Source organism: Anser cygnoides, chromosome 2, assembly GCF_040182565.1.
Source record: "Anser cygnoides isolate HZ-2024a breed goose chromosome 2, Taihu_goose_T2T_genome, whole genome shotgun sequence".
NCBI classification, from domain to species: domain Eukaryota; kingdom Metazoa; phylum Chordata; class Aves; order Anseriformes; family Anatidae; genus Anser; species Anser cygnoides.
The window spans coordinates 109,270,280-109,289,564 of record NC_089874.1 but is presented as its reverse complement, the minus strand read 5'-3'; the positions used below and the strand labels follow the sequence as shown (position 1 = coordinate 109,289,564).

The window sequence follows — 19,285 nt, the reverse complement described above, 5'->3', positions numbered from 1 at the left end:
AGTAGCAAAATTTTTCTTATATGCTGAAGTGGAAATGTGAGGAAATCTTTACGCCTGTTGACAAACTAAGCATTCCAACAAGAGTTTTGCTCAAGACATGTGAAACTTGTGTTATCCATACCTACGGGGAAAAGTTATATACGGAATACCACAGTAAAAACTTTAAACCGTAACAGTTACTCAAGAAATAAAAAGCAGTTCTTACCCATCGTGAAGGATCACTAATCAAATTAATAAAAAGGGTTGACAACTTTGTCCGTCGGACTTCCTGTGATGTTGCACAAGAAACGGCCATGAAGCATTCAGCACAGGCTTTTCGAACTCCCCACACGTTATCAGAGCAGAGCTGGAAAAACCTTGGCAACTGTTCAGGACAGAATAAGTTTGCAAGTCTTAGCAGACACTTGTTTCAAAGTGGGTTTTTTTTCCTATTCACTTCCTTCATCAAGTTCTCTGCCCTCATACTCAACAGATGCATTAGTTTAACTAAGTTCACATGACGAAGAACATGCAAAATAGCATTTTTTTTGTTATGGAAAGAGATTCCCAACATTTTTAAGAACAATCTAGCAACATGATATTGCTTTGACATACTAATAACCACTTTTTTTTTTAATACTCCAATTGCACCTTCTACAAGGTTTTAATCCAAATTCTTGACATGTATCACTAAGAAGACGGCATCTGTGTAAAAGAAATCAATTTACGTCTGTAATTAAGAAGCATGTAGGTTGTAAATCTGAGCAGAGATACTCCATTATCAAATGGCTTGAATCACACAGTACCTAAGGAACAATGCAGCAAATACTGTAAGAACATAAGAAACCTCCTGAGGATCAGACTAGGTTTACTTGTCACATCAACAAGAGGCTCTGCAGCCATTTGCAGGTGTCGTGCCTGCATCTACACTGTTCTCCATAGAAGAAACCCACTAATTCACGGGACTGACTCATCAACCTCCTCCAGCCCTCAACAAGCTCACCATCCACAGCACCAAGAGAAGAAAGCTTGAAGAAGGATCCCAGAGACTTTCATGCTAATTTCTGCTCCCTAACCCTGTCACGTCCCTGAGCCCAGCAAGCAAGATCCCCCAGCTCTTTGGACATGCCATGCCGAGTGAATGAGATGTATTGTTAAGGATCCTCTGCTTACTGACCCAGAAAAACAGTGGCTCCCTCTTTTTCCATTTTAAGCCCGTCTTCTTCCCTTTGTTTGTTATTGCCCAGATCCTTTTATTTTCTCTGCCTTTCTTTCCCTCTAGTTCTCTTTCCCTCCTTCCCAGGAGGGCTCTGAGGTTTTGCTAAGGGTTAGGAAATCTGACTTTAACAGAAGGAATCAACGAACTGCAGCATTAAAAGACCATACAAGCCTTGCCCACTCCTATCAGTCTACTCCCCTCTTACTCCTCAGTACCTGCAATTTCTCATTGCATTACGGACATTAGCAGACATATTCCTGCCTACTTCTTGCCTTTTTGAATTTGCTGATACTCTCTGCCTTCACAACCTGAAGTATTTTCTTTGGTCAGTTTTAAACCCTTCTCCTAGGTCTAGTATCCCTCAGCTCTAGACTGTGTGATTTGGCAAGTAAGAGGTCTGTATTCATGGTAACTGTCTTCAAAGATTTTGCAAACCTCAGTCAAAACCTCCTATCAGTTAAACTAAGAGTCACAGCATTTTAGTCTCTCCTTACCATGGAAACATAGCACTTTCCTAATAATTTTAGTTGTCCTTCTGTATACCTTGTCTAACTCCACTACGGACTCGTATTAAAAAGAAAAAACCTTTAAGAGATGGCTTACCAGCATTTCTTCAGTGGCTTGCTGCCCAACCACACTGCAGATATCTCCAAAGTTGGCTGCACATACCTTGCAGACAAAATGCAAGAAATAACTACTAAAACAATTGTTTTAATACAGCATAAAAAGTCTAAACAGCTTTTAAAACCACAAAAGCAGTTTTTGGTGCTAACTCAAAATCAGCCACTTCCCCATTCCATCAATTTCTACAGTTTAAAAATAATAATGATAATAAATAAAAATAATAAAATAAAAAAAATCTTCAACTTTAATCAGCCTTTTAAAAATCATTAAAGGAGCGCCCCAAAACTTAAGTGAAAGGGAAGGAAGATTAAATATGTTCAAAGTGCTGTCAAATGAAACACCCCAAGCAATTATAAAGAAAAAGAAGTTATACAATGGCAGGGTGAAACCGAAACACAGCCTCAGCACCTAAGTTCCATGATAGAATACTGGTTTGCTTCATCTTAATGAGCATCTTTAATTCTAAGTACTAAGCTATGAGCTCAGGTAGCTGATGTTTTATCAGGTACAGCTGGTTCCCATTTTCATGTGAACAACCATGCACACAATGCTACCTGCACAATCATAAGGACATACAGCTTCTTTGTTTGTTTCTGATAATAAACGTAGGTACTCTGGAAAAAACTCAAGTGTCAAATACACAATCTGTGGAAAGGCAAGCTACAAAGAAACCCCATAACTTTCGCTTACAAATGTCACAAATGAAATCTAGCAGGACAACGTCATTTAGACAAATGCAAGTTCCAAGCTGATGACACTCCTTTCACAGATAAGCCAGACTAGATGCTGATAATTCATACCTTACGAACATGAAACATTCTGCAGTCACAGCACATCTCACAAAACCTAGGAAGAACAAGTCTTTCCGTGATGTCTTTTCCCACCATGGAGGCCATTTTGCACATTATCTAGTGGCAAGACAGACAATAATTAGGAATGACTGCACAAGACAATTCCGTGTCAGTTAAGCAGACCCTTTTTACATTTACTTTTTATTCTGATACAGAAAACTGAAAATTGTGAAAAATACTGGAAAAAAAATCTAGATCTTGAATCAAAAAGGTTTGGCCACTCCTATAAAAAAGTTCCCCCCCCCCCCCCCCCCCCTTTAACCTTCTCCCTGCTATAATGCAACGCAGTTGTAGAAGGCTTTGGACTTTCAATGAATTAAATCAGAATGAAAACTAATTAGTATAAATGAGCTCTCAGAAATTACATGTATTTTTCCAAACTGAATTATAAAGTAAAAAAAAAAACAAAACAACAAAAAAAAACTACAACACTTTCACTATTCCAGTACTTGTGGAATTTTTTGACAGTTAACAGAAAACTAGTGACAATTAATATGGTTAAGTGACTTCTACATCTCCAGTATGATTTAAAAATTAATTACAATAGTTGATACTGGTCACCTGTAATTCTTTAACATAAAATTACTGAGAAAAATTGTATCATACCAAAGAAAGTGACAGCTTTACCTTCTAACTGTTCTTTCATTCTGATTTTTACATTTTTTTTTAAGAGAAGGTAGTCTAAAAGAATTTTAGCTTTCCTAGTCATATCAGTCATATCATAAACTAACTTTTCTATAATAATAAAGAAGACTTAGTTTAGTACAGAAACCTTTCTCAAGTTTCAGTATCTTCAAAACAATGAAGATGGGTAAACCAATCTCTGCTTTGAATTCTATTCTCTTACAGATTTGAAAGCTTCTTCAAGAAAGTACTGTAAATTTGGTGTCAAATGCCCAGCCTGTTTAGTAGTCCGGCCACATTATGACAGTAAAACATTAATGAGGTTTCTCTTAACAAATAAGAACAAAAAATTTATCCAGCTAAAACCATCAACGCAAACTGAAAAAATTAAACAGAAGCATTTGCACACACAGCCTCTGCCCTTTCTCCTTTATGAATTATTAATTTGCTTTCTATTTTAATTTGGCACACAGGAATTTTTAATTATCACGGTTGTATCCAATGCGAAAACAAACAAACAAAAAAGAACTCAACTCAGATGCTTTTTATTTTGTCCAATCGAAAAAAAAAAAATCAATAAAGAGAACAAATATAAAGACCTAAAGAATTCAAGCATTAAACATTTTCCACTAATGGAAATTTTCCACATATGCAATTTAAACCTCCATAAAACAAACCTGCAAAAAACAAGAAGCTATCAATACCAGATGCTTTAGGAGTCAATAACATTAATCCCCTGTCCTGGCCTGTCCAATTGGGTTTTCCTTCATGGCATATACAAGCTATTGAGTTTAACTCTAAGCTTGACTTGTGTAAGACAGCATGGAAAAGTTATGGATTAGTTATGGATAGAAATATAAATTTTTCTCTCTCCTACCACATTAATGTGCATCTTTGGAAACATGGCAGCATCACTGCAACACCAACCATTCAGGCAAATGCTATACTGTATAGTTCAATATTGTTGTTACTTACAGCCACGGCTTCCGTCTTCACATCATCATTGCTGTCTGGAGCTGTCAGATCTATCAGAACAGGGCATACTTTGGTCTCCACATCATATCTCTCTATGAGTTCTTGTTCCAACAGAACTAACAGTGCTGCCTGGCTTGTTTTTCTTACCTAACAGAAGAAGACAAAAATCAAAGAGTTTAAAGAGGTTTGGCTTTTTTTTTTTTTTTTTTTTTAATGTGTGAGCTGTACCTACCCACTGCTACACACCTACTCTTTGTGGGACTCAGAGAGAGAGGACAAGTGTTCCAAAAATGCTTTTGCAAACACTTCATGTTTGAAACAAAACATCAGATCCAAGAATGCCTGCTTATTATATACTAATGCAATGCTATTATAAAAGTGTCCGCCTACGTATTTCCCAAAAGTCATGACTGCCATGCCAAAAAAAAAAAAAAAAGCCCTGGAAGAGAAGCAGCATAGCTAATTGGGAGTAACAACGTTCTATGGCATGAGTTTCATTAAACAAATCCTCTTTTTTCTGAGATTACCAAGTTTGGCTGACAATAAATAACTGCATTTATTTTGAATGTGTTTTAAATTCCGAGAGACAATTCTGTTTAGTTCCATCTAGCAAAAAAGTACAAAAATAGGATGACCACTACTAATTGACTTCATATGTAGTTAACTACTGACACTCAAGAAGTAATTTCATGGAGGTAATAATTACCCAATAGAATTGTTTCTAGGGGAATTAGTCCTCAGTGCTCTTCAGTATATGTATACCTAGCACTGACAAACGTAACATCATGCATTTGCTATCCTCTGGAAAAAAAATCCAAAGTTACCGATAAAAGCTTGGAGATGATTCAGAAATTGCTGGAGTCAACTGGAACAATCCAGATGAACTGAAAAGATGGGCTTGCTTATAGTACATGAACTTAATACTTGCAAATGCAAGGTCATGTGTATCAGAAGAGATATAAACATTATATAAAATGCTGGACTACATACTGCAATGCAGTAATTATGAGAAGACCATCGAGATCTTTGTTTCAGAGCAAACCAGCAAAATGGAATACGGAGTTATCAACAGAGGTTATGAAGATGAACAGAATTACTGAATCTGTGAGCAAGAGAATATCAAGCAGAAGAATGGTTGTTGTATTATCTGTGAATTAGCACAACCACTGTGAAGAAAAATGTCTGGTTTTGATTCCTACTTTTAATTATGGAAAATCTGGCCAAGGTTAAAAAAAATGACTAAAACTCAAAAGAGTTCTAAATTACTTGAGATAACATTCCACCTCGGATTTAATTTGAAATGACTTGGAGAATCCTACAGAAAAGTTTAGATGAGATAATTCTTACATGAAGACATAAAAACCACACAAAGTTCCGTGCAAATTCAGCTTACAAAATAGCAATTACTGGATCATTATACAAAGAACTGGATATGAAAGTATGTAACAATGCTTTAAAAATTGAATTATAACAAGGAGTCAGTTTTTTTTGTAACTATTGTCCCTTTTTGCCATAATTTAATTATGTTAGCTTAGAAAAACGACTGTTTGATTTTGTCCATAAGAACATAATACCATATAAAAGCCCCAAGATCAGAACAGATCATATTAGGTGAAAAATATTCAGATTTTTAATGATTTCAGAGTGTCCTGTACTTCAAGTCATTCAAAACCTTTTTCACTTCAAAATATTACCCATTTATACGATCCTAAATAAATTAAGTTGAAAAAACTCACAACAGAAATAGTTAACTAGCTTATAAACTGTTTCTACAAGACACTTACCTGGTTATTCTGGTCTGCAAGGTACCGTACCACAATAGGTAGCAAGTATTTGGAAAAAGCATATGGGATCGAAGGTCTATTTTCTTGACAAAACATAGCAATATGAGGCACCTGTTCCATCAGTTCTGCCCGCACTGTAGGCTCTGTCAGGGTCAAAATAAAACCAAAAAAGGCATGATAAATGTTAACATACTGCCAGATATTGCCAGAATAAGCCTTTTCACAGTTCTGTATATACAAACTGCGTTCTCAAGTGTTCATTTCAGTATGTTTACAGTGAGTGTCATTTTGATAAGCACCATCTTTTTGCACAACCAGGTACAAATAACACTCTGTACTGCTAAATGTCTACAAAATATTTAGCCTTGGCCCATATTATCAACTACAAAAAGAAAAATTAAACACCATCAACAACACAGACACAAGAGAGCAAGTTATCAAACATTCTGAGTGTCAGAATCCATCCAAATTCCCTACGAGCATCACCTACTTCCAAGAAAACTGCTATGCAGCAAGTCAACCCAACGCTGCTACCACTATGGGAAGAAACAAACTGAGGGTGGCTCCTGCCTGCAGCCTTTGATATGGGAAAGATTCCACTAAGCAGGATAACCAGCCACAATCACAGTTGCTTTTTTCATTCTATGCATTTTAAGTCTACTGATATTCTTGTCACATAGAAACGGTCCTGCGTCCTTCTAGTTGTTTCTTAAACCTTTTAGATAAGTTTTTCATCAAACTTGGTGACTGGTTCAAGAATACTTAATTTACTTTTTCAATTAAGAAAATGGTGTACTGCTTGAATGAATCCTAATCCCTGCAGAATGGGCTCGTCTATTTGGGGAATGAGAGGAGAAACAAGAAGAAAAATTAAATATGGATTAAATTCCAACTGAGTATTAAAAGAACATATTCAATTTAAGAAGTAGGTCATTATCACATGCCTAATAGTTCACTTATCCACATGAATAAAATAAAATCATTTCAGACCTAAGTACTAAGTATTTCTCTCCTTTCAGAGTTTGTTTACATCTGTGGTTACTGTTAGAGAACTGATTACCTACAAAAACACGTACTGAAAACCCATCGATTACTCTCAAGTGGAAATAACTTGATTTATATTTTAAATAATAAAATGTATACAGTTCACAGCATACATATGCCTTACTACATTTTTACAAAGCAACTGTCCAGGTAAAACTTAATGGCATGACAAAACCATCTTCCCTAGAATACTTGGAATTAACATGAAACATTAAAACTATAACCTTTTGCTAAATAGGAACATGTGACTTGTAATTGTATTTAACATGGATAATGCATGCAGCTCTTAGCTTTCTTGAGCATTAGTTAAAATTGACAGCTTAAGACTGAATAAAACAAAACAAAGACAAAGCAAGTACCATGCTTTGTGTAGTCTCTTCACTGAGGACGAGAACAGAATCATAGCACACAAAGTAATCAAATGTCTGTTTGCTCCATTTCTCTGACTATAGACTTAAATTATTTTTCCTATAGAAAAAAAATACAGAAAAACTCTGTAAAGTTTATGACCTCCTGGCAAAGTTCAAAATACAAAATGAAAACCCAGATAAATCAATACTGAATAGGTTTGCTGTTCATGATAATAAAGAAAAAGTCTCCCAGTCTGCTTTGTTTCTCTTCTTAAAACAATAAAATAGGAACATACATGACAAATGCCTTCTTATTTAAATTTCAGATGTTCTGAAACACATGTAGGTTGGACTCCATAAGCAATACACACATATACACATATAAGTTTGTACTGAATAAGCCAGATCTTGAAGAAAACTACTCAAACTACACGCAAGTTTTAGTAAACTTGAAATAATGAAAATGAACAGATACCAGAAGACTTGGATTTCAGTTTGAACACAATGTTTGTAACATTAAACATAACAGTTGACCAAAATAAACACCTGTATATAGGTCTCATATATAATGAGATCATTAATTTTGAAAGAAAAATTCTACATATCACATTAACATACGGAAAGGAAATACTAATTCTTGCTAAAAGGATTCTTTTTTTTCTAAAAAGCTTTGAAAATAAAAAGTTAACATCTTCAGTCTATTTTTTTTTTCTAATTTCTGTTCAGTTTTCTTTTGGAAGCTTGCAGCACCTCCTAGTTTTAAAGTTGCCTAACACACAGTACCTCATCTTTCACTTCCTTACAAAAATTTGCCAAAAGAGTCATTAGAACACAGGATAGCATAAGCTGCCAATCTTCACTGGATGAGGTTTTCTTAGGAAAAACCAAAAGCAGATCAGCTGTTTTGAAGACTGAACTTGGCAAGACCATCTAATGTCTTCCTACGTTGAATTCTGTTCCTTTTATCAGATAAGGCCTAGCTTTACTTCTGGCACAGAAATACATGCAAGAGAGGGGAGTCTTTTTACATCAGAAAGTGTTTTTCCATCTGTGTGAAAACCTGCCCAACAGTGGCAGAGCTCAGGACCTTGAAAACACTCTCCGTTTGCACTTGTCCAGCACACAACAGAGAGCACACCAGCTAGGAATGGAGAAGTCCTTCCTGGCCGAGCACTTTGAGACTCGGTAACTCACTGAGTAGCACCTCGGCAAAGCAACAGAAGAAAGCATCCAATTCAGAGGCAGATGGGACAGAGGCCGGAAAAGGTGCTGAAGCACAGCCACAGAGGGAAACCGAGAGCACAGTGAGGAACCACCAGGCTGGGAATGGAGGCACGGAGGGTTGAGAGGTGAATAAAGATGAGGTAAGACTGGCAAGTGAAGGGAAGGCAGACTGGAACTTGCTGGACAAGAAATTGGAAGCAGGGCCCAACGCCAGGGCTGGAGGGACTTCCTCCCACCTTTCCCATAAACCTGCTACTTCAAAACACGTCCAGGACATGATCTAAGGGTACACCAGGCTTGTGTCACAATGCTTATCCACTAGCATCTCTTTCTCACTTCTTAGGACCCCTGCCTCGTTCCCTGCAGCAAATGGAAGATGACTGATACTTACCGGGGGGTAGGGGTGGTTGGGGAGAGGAGTGGGAAAGAGGAGGAGAAATTCAGCTGAGGCTTCATGTTTGACAGCAGTGCTTCTTAAACTGTTCCTGAATTTGCTTCAGGCAGTTCCCACCCTCCCAAACCCCAAACTTGCAGCTGGCCCTTCCATTATGCCAATGCAACCGTTCGTGCAGCCAGACAACAAGCCCTATCAAAGAACTGATCTGGCTGACACAGCTCTTGCCCCACCACACGAGGATGATTAAACAGAAAGAACTGGCACTTGGATTGGTTTCCCTGTGCAATCACACATTTCTGTCAAGTAGCAGAACTTTCTGATGACAGAAGCAAGAAAAGAGTAAAAGAGGGCACAGGGACTACTTACTGTGACACTATTATCTAAATAGAGCAGAAGCAGCAAAATACCTCTGAGGAGCTTGATTTGCTCCTTTGTCCAGCACCAAGCTGTGTGAAATGCTTAAGCCAAACCCTTCACAGAGTAATTGCACGCTCCTTGTTCGATTGGAGCCTTAAACTCTGGCTTCACTGCTGGAGAATGGAGAGCGGTGCAATCAAACCCAACAAGAGCTCCACGTTAAGCATATCCAGAGCCACGCACAAAGCTTCAGACGCTAGGCACTCACAATGGGCAGGCTGTTTTGACTTTGATACCTCTACAGTTTACATGCCCACTGATAGAGTCACGACAACGCTCCCTTTCCCTAAACTGACTGGGTTTGCTGTGGAAATGACTTAATGAATTTCTTTATGAAGTGCTCTTGTGAAACAGCAATGAGTGCCAAAGTCAGAATATCCTTTTTTTTTTTTTCCCCCTTAAAAACAAGATTCATCTATTATGCATCACTTACGAGAGCGGCCATACTGCATGACAGTATTGAAGAGCTGCTCGTGTAAAGTGAGCCCCCTTCTCCCTAAGCTACTCAGCAAGCTCTGGCTTCGTGGGGCACACAGACAGATGGAATGATACAATTAAAGATGTGAAAAATTCATGCCCAGGAATGAATTAGAACAGTACACGCACCTTAGTTTGTGCATCTCCTAGCTTTTACGTATGTGGCTCTGAGATCTGAGTAAGCTCAATTAAAACCAACAAACAAACTAGCCCTCTGTGTGTCACTGGCTCTGTAAAGCAACACCATAATTCACTACCAAAAGGCACTGTGCTGCTCCAGAGAGTTACTGCTGCTGAGCAAGAACCTGAACTGTAAGCTTCCCAATTTAGATAAGACCTCAATTCTTCCAAACACTGAAGCATATGTTCCAGTGTGTACTGAATAGCGTCTAATCTTGCAGTCTGACAAGGTTACAGCAGAGCAATTTTTTTGTTGTTGTTGCTTGGGTCTTTAGGAAACATAACTCAATGCCAAAGACTTCTACTAAAGATCCTGCACTTTGTCATTCGTGTAATTCATTCCTCAGCTTTGGCTTCAGCTTAGATGGGTTGCAGCTCCAAAAGGCTGCCAGCAGGCTTCAACACAGTGTCTGCCATTTTAGTTTAAACTTTTCAGTAGCTTATAACCAAATTTATGCCTTGGTCACCAACAGAGCAAATGGACTGTGGAAGTATCACATAGAATTATTACATGTCGCTTCTTAAGTTATAAGCTTATCCAGCTGGGGAACACATCTATATTTCATATATATCTATATTTATATTTATTTATTTATTTTTACACTGCACAAGAGAGTCAGGTCCACATTTTCACAAAATACAAACGAAATCTGGATGGAGGAATTTCACTTCATGTCAAGATTAAAAGTTTCTATTTTAAGCACTCTGGAAATTTACTGTGTACAATTAGGTTCTCCATACCACTTACTTGGAACAGTATTATTTCCATTTGGCAGAGTAAATCTGAAAAGAAGAGCATTTAAAAATACTATCTCCTGAAGGTACACGTCTGTGCCTTAAAGTAGTAGGCTACTAAAAAAACCCTGCAACTTGTCAAAACAAACAAAAAATTGGAAAGAAACATTAACACCAGATTAGATTTCAGGAGCAAACTCAATTTGTTTTTCTCGTTCATTAATGCTTTATTTTGTTCTGTCAGCTCTCTTGTATTCTCTAGACACAGAATTACTGAACCAAGTTTTAGAAATCAATCTCGACTAAAAGAATGACAGAAGAAATGAAAATAGACTTCCATTTCTTCTGTTTGTGGAATAACTTCATCATTTTATTATGGCAACTTTTTTATGCAGTTCTACCTCCCTCAATTTCCAGATCACGCAAAACCAGTAATATATTCCCTCTAATATCTCAAGAACCTGAGCAGACTTTAACCTGTACACGTCAGCCTTCGGTTTTAGGTATTTCACCAATCACCGTTTAAATCAACATCCCAAACTGACTCCAATACGATAGAAGTACTTAACTGTTCCTTTCCTACCTGTGAAAGACATTTCAATTTCCCCTAAAATTTGACATCATCTCTCATGTAAGCAAAGTGCCAACATTTTCATCTAACTACCCCTGCACATACAGTTAGTTTTCCTATAAAAGTGTGTAATGCTTACTGTATTCTTCAGCTATGAGGAAGTGAAGCACCATGGTTAGCTGTATACTGGAAACGAAAAGGGGATTACTGCAGACTAATTGCTCCAGAACAGTTATTTTTAAATGAAATCATTATTCCAGAGCCAACTCACAATTAGACTTATTTCACAATAGCTTATTCTGCAACACATACAGTATTTAAAAGAAATTCTGCAAAGCTTTCGTTATTTATCCCAAAACGACCAATTTCCCCTACATCTGTGAGGAACTGTGATGTTTTTGTGTTGTTACCAACACAAAAAAATTTGGTGATGTTAAGGCTGCCTCAATTGACAATTCTGATTAATGTTTTAAGTACACCTCAGTATTAATATTTATTTTCATAGAGGGTTGTGAGTAAGAAAGAAATATATAAATTCATAGCTTTACATTTACACATTCATTCTTAAAAAAAATCTTTTTGTGAAAGACCAAATGAAAACATTGATTTGCACGTACTAGAGAGAAACAAGCCATGTGGAAAACACCTTCATATCCATCCCCCTTGTACAGATGCTCACTTATGTATTCAGCCTGAGTATAAAGTCCACACCATATTGGATATGACAATCTATCAACATCATTCAGATAGTAATGGAAAGAGTCATTTGCATGGTCAAAAATAAACTTTAAATTAAATAAATTCTACACTTTACCAGTTCGAACTTTACTCCCCTTCCTTCCCAAACATAATTTTCCTTCCCCCTCTTTTTTCTTCTAGTGTTAACTACATTTCCCCTTTTGCTTTCTCTCATTTTCTATTTCATATATCCCTCCACCTTTCCTACCTTTCTTGAAGGCCAAAGAAAACCTAGACGAGTGAAAAATATACTGTGTGCCCAGAGCCCATCCTTTTAGCTTAAGGGTCCATCAGACAGACTGATGTGTCTGATTTGCGTGCTGCTTCACTAGTCAGGTTATTTTCTTTTACTAACTAGAAATCAATTTCATTACTGATTGACAGACCAGGAGTGTAAATACAGAGTAACTAATGAGTGAGGGGAAAGTCACCGCTAGTCATCAATTAGAAGCATGGAGAGGTGAAAAAGGATTGCACCAGCAGAGGGAAAAAATCATGTAGCAGGAGCTGGGGGAAGAGGTATGAGGGTAGCTGCTGACAGCAGGGAAAGGGAACTCCCTGCTCCCACTGATATTTCATAAATATGAAGGTGTCGTTAAATGCAATGCTGTACTATGTGCCGTTGGGCAGACACTGTTGGCACCTCTCACTGTAACAACTGCAATTTGATTTGAATAGTGTTGCTAACACAGGTTAAGCACGCTATTAAGTAATTAAGGTTGCGAGGCCATCCACATTAAGGCTGATTACACAGCTTCCAAACTTAATGACCAATTAGTCTAATAATTGTTTCTAAAAATCAGTGTGCTCTGCAAACTGCATTCACAACTGATTCTGTGCAGAAAGAAAAAAAGACTTTTTCATTCAGGAGAAAAAATTTCTAGCTGGTTATATTCAAGCAAGTAAGTGCAACTCCTCCAGCAAGTCTCTTTCTTTTTTTCGCAGCATTTCTCTAGAACGATACCTGTGTATATCTATTTCCCAGTATGCTAAAATACCACATACATTTTAAAAATGGAGACACACGCTCCCTCCCTCTAAAAGAACCCTTACAAAAGATGTAAAGCTTCTGGTGCACAGTATTGCAGTCACACTATGCAAAATGCCAAAAATGTTTCAATTCTGGCTGAGGCTAACTTTCAAAGAAAGTTAATGGTACTTGTGCACACAGAAATGAAGCCCTACATTATATAAACCATTCACAAGCTGGGACAAAAAAAAATGAATACAAATTCATACAAGTGAAAAAGACATAAGGGCCTTGTTCAAACTCATGTAAGTCTGTGACGAGTCTGCACTTGGGAATGAAGACGGCCCAGCTGTTTCTAACACTAACAAGGGTTTCTTGGGGAATAAAATCACATTTGCCAATCAGCAAGCTTCCATGGGATCAAAGACACCATAAGAACATTTAAGTGGGAAGCCATACCTAGCAACCCTAAAGAAAGAGAGAAATTACAAAGTGATTAAATAGTAGATTGCAAAGAAATAAGGTATCACCTTCCTAGCACAGCTGTAACTATGCTAGGTAACTCACTACCAAAGATCATAGGGAAGAAAAAGTTTATTTGGCAAGTAAGGGGGTTGGAAGCAACAGATTATTCCTAAACTGTCACTGATGCTTTTCCTCCAGTGAAACTGCTATTCTTTGATGCCACTTACAGCAGGATATGATGCTAGGGCACAGCAATTCCTGCGTTCCCTCAGCACACCAAAGCTGGCAGCACCTCATTTTCAGTATTGTCTCAAGCGGATATTAGTGATCTAACACTAAGCTGCAAAGCCAAGTACAACGTGGAACCCCTCCATTAGAAAACATCCAAAATGCCCTGCCAGGAAGAGACCCGCTTCATACAATTTGTACATGTAATTACACAACAGTAGACACGACTCTTGCACAAACTACTTTTCACACAACTCACTGTCCACCTGCAACCACCAAATTCACTGTTGACAGAAAGCTGTTGAAACATCACTTACTTTTCAATAAGCAATACTTAATTCTCTCCCTCCATACCCAAACAAAGAAACTTTCATAAATCAGTGATGCTAACTAGACCACTTGAAGAGTCCAAGTGACTTCCTACCAAATGATATCTGAGAATTTTTTGTCACTGTGGTTTTTTGTAAGCAGTTTTAGCTGGTATTTGCCTTTGTCATGATGCCTCAAAAATTTACATCATGGCTAGCCCATTGGTACATCAAGATGGGCTTGTATAGGGATTGGTATATCAAGATGTGTCAGTATGATGTCAGTATCACACTGACACATACTGTCTCACGGGTTTTTGTGCCTTCCCTCCTGCAATCACATATTTGAATGCAGATCTCTTTGTAGTAAAGATTTTTATTTCACATTAATGCAGTGTTTAGCACAACAAAGATGTCATTTAGATTCTTAAAGAGTTACCACAGTACAACAATAAAAATAATTAGTTTTGAAATTCTCTTGCTCTCAAACACAAAAAGAAACAGCTGTCCTATTGTAGTCCCAACTCATTCAAAAAAAAAAAAAGAAACATTTATTTTTCAGGCAGAGAAGCAAAGAATATGTTTGAAAGACATCAGCCCAGCAACAGGACTTCAGAAGTTACAAGGTATTAATAGGGCAAAGGATTGCTTAGATATCTTTACAGTATTTTAGATAACACCAGCAGTACAAAGATAGCATGGATGTTGTATATCCCAGCTGCATTCTTCAATTCAAACCTTAATATATCAACTACTGTTAAAAAACAAAAAGCGTCTTGCTTTCGCTGACTTGATTTGACAAGAAAACACTCCCCAAAGTTGGAAAACAGGCTAATAAGTAACAGCTATCAGAAATGAGAAGACCTGTACACAGTTTAGGTTGACTTCCCAGCAGTTTTTTATTTATGCATTTAAACACAATTTGACTCCAGGGTGGCCCTAACCATATACACATATGGCTCTAACCAAGCAAGTTAAAATGCACAGATATTATATTTTCTTCTTCCAAATTCAGTTATTTTATGTTTTACAAAGCAAGTTGGAAAAAATTGTGAAAAAAAATTGTCAGATATGAGAAAAATGAAAAACAATTCTATTAATAGCAACCGTAACAAAACAAAACAACCCCACAACACTGCCGTTTACATAATAGGAAAGAACACACATTACAAAGATACAAGGCAGATCTAGTTTCCTAATGAATTTTGGTATGGTTAAAGACGTAAGGTTATTCTAATTACCCGTGTTACAGAAATATACTAAGTCCAATACTGCAACTGCTCGAGGCATGAAACCCACAGCTAAGTTTGCAGAAATTTAATTTGTGGAGCAGCTGCAGAATCTAGTGCTACTAGTTTGGCAGAACTAAGACAACCTCTACAACGCAGGAAAAGCCTGAAATGCTGCTTCTACTGACGCTGGGAAAATATCAACCCTGACTAAAAATGTACTCCACCCCTGTTAAAGGAAACAAATTGATTTGAGCTCAATTCTTGGCAATCATTACATTTCTACCTAAACAAGCCTGAGTTTGACACACTTGGTTGATCACCAAGGAAAAGCCTAAGGCTACAAAGTTGCTGCACGAAGTCATTTTCTCCTCCATACATCTGTCTTATTGCCAAGGCTGAAATGAAACTTCAGCAAGTTCCTGATGCTCAAAGCTGTTCAGAGCACCACACAAACTGGATACAGATTTCAGAAGCAGAGCTGTGCTAAGTGCTCTAGAACAGTTGCATGCCACTGTTCATGATTAAAAACATTTCATTTTAAATGAATAGTGACTTTTTCTTCCTCTTAAAGAATTGTTGGAGAAGTAGTCAATACAATTATGTAATGCTTACGAAGGGCTGTTTTTCCTGGCTAAACAAGGACATTAGCTCACAAAAATAAAAATGTGCATTTCAAATGAAGACAGTAGGATCTTACAGAGTACTTTTTTACCCTTTGAAAGTATTGCGCTATGCAATTCTGGAAGGGAGAAGAACTAACACACCTTAAACAAAAGAAATAGATTTTCATCTCAAAGTAAATTTAACAAAGTTTTTCTAATTCTCCATAGCATTCACCAACAACAAAAGAATTTCTCTGATGCTTTGCTGCTAAAGCCTTTTAGTTCTTTCTTCTGGTGCTTCAACCATATCAGCACTGTTCCAGTCAAGTCCTTTAATTTTTTCCAGAGAATCTTCAGCCTGGAATTTCATTGCAGCTCTGTCCACACCATTTTTCCCCTTAACCCTTTCCCCCTACCAGCCCTCTTTAAGGAACTCTTCCTTCCTCTCACATTTGTTTTTCATTATTCTCCTACATTTTATTCCAAACACCCAGCAGTCTCAAAAAATTAATGAGCAGAAGCACCTCTCTATGGATCTTTCTTACTCATTACTTATATCTGCATCTTGCCTACCAGTTCCTGCTGCCTCTCAGCTTCACCACTGGTTGCCCAAAAGGGACCAAAAGAACAACTTCTGCATTCAAATTCTATCAAAAGTAATGGGAGTTTTGCACAGATGCTTTGCAAGATCCTTTTCAAAGCAGTAAAATCATCTTTATCTACAAATCCAAAATAACCACATAGATCTGTTGAGTAGCCAAAGTACATAAAAATTCTTTTAAATTATACTGATGGAAAGTGGTAGTCACACACCTTGAAAGGGCTTAATTTTTTCAAGGAAAATAGTAAGGAAAAATGTTGCCTTGGTGGAAGGGGAGGGGTGATTCAGGAAAATGGAATTTTATGGCATTATTGCATTCTATAGAAACCTAGTCTGAATATTGATAAAGAGAGAGAAAACATTGGTCCAACTTGAGCAATTCTGATATTCCCTCATTAACCCAGTAAAATGTTTAATGCTACTTACCTGAATCATCAGCTAATCTGCTGATTCTCTCCAACACAGCAATACAATCTCTCTCATCATCACTGACTTCCTTCAAAGTGTCCAGCAAACTTCGAGCCACCATTTGCCTAGTTTACAAGACAGAAATAAAAAAAATATAGAATTATTTGTGCCCAGAAACAAAGCCAAATCAAAATGTTGTGTAATCACACAAGTTTCTTAAACCAAACAATAAAATTTTGCATAAGTTCACTTTTAACTCGGTAAATTTAGTTAGCCCTGCTTTGGGAATTATCAGTTCTGATATTCAGCATAATCCTGAAGAAGTGTTTACTTTAAATGTAACATTAAAAAATATCTCTTCAGCTTACAAGAGTAAGGGAAACCAGCCACAAATTTAAGAAATGGTAACCATCTGCCAAGTGAGCAAACAGGAGTGTGGGAAGTTAGGAGACAGCGTCAGCCTTCCATCCTCACCTCTGAATTCCCTCACTTGATTCATACAAAGCAAGACAACACCACCATTGTCAGAACAATTTCAGTCATAATTATGAACTTATTTTTATAACAAAAGTGTGAAAACTTAAGCTGAAGATTTCCATATCAGTGATGACATTTAAAGGCTAAACTTCATTTAAATGATATAAAGAGCAGTGGGCACATACTGTGCTAATAAAAAGAACACACACGCAAGCTCATGTGCACCTGGGACATATGTTAAGCAAAGACGCAAATGAAATATTAAGAAAACATGAAAAGAGTCAGAATCACCTCAGTTACTATTAATTCATGAGGATTTTTTTCTAAGGGTTAACTTCTCAGTGACAAGATGCAGTCAAATGTTTTTTCCCCCTACCGGTCTGTTGCAGCCTATGTTACAAAGTCATACTCATCAGTTACAGAGCTCTAAACCCTAAGTTTTTAACCAATGCAGCTGACAGTGTAGCAAGCAACCCTTCTTCTCAATAGCAGCCTGCAATGACATATGGCCATCTTGACTCCATTTTCCCCCCTTTGGGGCAACGTGGCTGGAGAACACCAGTTCAGAGAGCTAGCAGGATTATCCCAACAGTGGAATGGGCCAAGAAGCACTGCCCAACGTGCTGCTACCTCTTGCACTGCCCCTGAGCAGTTTATCAAAATGCTAAAGCAGCAGGGGTCAAGTGCCAGATATTTCCAGAACTGACTGACAGACCCACTGTTAGGGTGTAGCCTGGATATAAGGACTGTTGACAAACAGCAGTGCTGTAAACAGGGACAGAAACATAAATAAACGTGGTCGTGTTCACAACAAATGGTGAATGCTAGCAGTTGCCACAAGCTGGTAACAAACAGATGGTTAGATTCCTAGCGCACAGGGGAAGCCTGAGAACTTCACAGTTCTACGCCATCGGAGAAATACAGTAGGCTTTCATGAATTCCCAAAGTCAAGTAAATATTTAAGTTTTCTCAAGCTGAAAAATCAGTAATTTAAAATGTTTGACATTGGCCACTTGCGAAACTCTTTTAAATTAAACTGTTTTGACATACAGATGAACAAAATCCTCTAAACCAAACAAACTCAAAAAACACTCTTTGCCTTTAACAAATTTCCTTTTCCTCACTCTTCAACGTGGTAGAAGTGCAATGTCTCTAGGCAAAGATCTTGATTTTCAGTCGCCAGTTCAGCTATCAAAATCCTAATGGAGGGAAACAGACTAACCTAGAAGCAGAGTTGACTTGCTCTTTTAAAGGGCTGGACAGCTCTGAAAAGAGAAGAGGAACATATGAAGCGTATTTCATGCACCAGCCTGCCTGGATGCCTCTCTCCCCTACACATTAACTAAAACCTTGAAAAGCAAAAGAGACATGACAACTGGCCCACCGAGTTGGGATTTTGAGCCTACTGATGTAGACGTAACAACAGTGACTGGAGAATGGACTTATGCTAAATGTAGCTGTAAGAGATGGTGGTCAGCAGTTCCTTGCACATTTGAACAAAAACACACACCCCAGACATTGTTCCCAGCTGGGCATGGAGACAGAATTGAGTTTTAGAATAAAATGCTTCCAATCAAGTATCCTGTCGATAACCTTTTACCCTGGTGACCCAGAAGAGCTATAAATCGTGTTGAACTAACCACCTCGAGCACCTCTTCTATTTCAGATACAGCTTTCTTACACCTGTTTACTTTGGTTGAAACAGCATCCGAGCCGTCTGGTGCAACAACTGACCCTGGATCTTTAACTTGGCATTTGCGCTTACAGAATATTCTACCTGTACCAGCAAGGAGGGATGGATGGGA

The 19,285-nt window shown here is 37.7% G+C and overlaps 1 protein-coding gene across 24 annotated transcripts in view; it reads right to left on the bottom strand.

Annotated features, from left to right (window-relative positions):
• The window catches only part of PPP4R1 (protein phosphatase 4 regulatory subunit 1), a 64,417-nt gene that overhangs the window by 23,811 nt on the left and 21,321 nt on the right, over nucleotides 1-19,285 (bottom strand). For 20 of the 24 annotated variants that reach the window (XM_048077064.2, XM_048077066.2, XM_048077062.2 and 17 more), the window contains 6 exons: nucleotides 17,022-17,128; nucleotides 6,057-6,199; nucleotides 4,273-4,419; nucleotides 2,623-2,730; nucleotides 1,802-1,867; nucleotides 206-364 (listed from right to left, as the gene is read on the bottom strand). In XM_048077064.2, the coding sequence (XP_047933021.1) occupies nucleotides 206-364; nucleotides 1,802-1,867; nucleotides 2,623-2,730; nucleotides 4,273-4,419; nucleotides 6,057-6,199; nucleotides 17,022-17,128 (730 nt within the window). Of the gene's footprint in view, nucleotides 1-205; nucleotides 365-1,801; nucleotides 1,868-2,622; nucleotides 2,731-4,272; nucleotides 4,420-6,056; nucleotides 6,200-17,021; nucleotides 17,129-18,702; nucleotides 18,746-19,285 lie in introns of all 24 variants that reach the window. The other 4 variants (XM_048077073.2, XM_013179423.3, XM_013179424.3 and 1 more) reach the window with 1 other exon arrangement.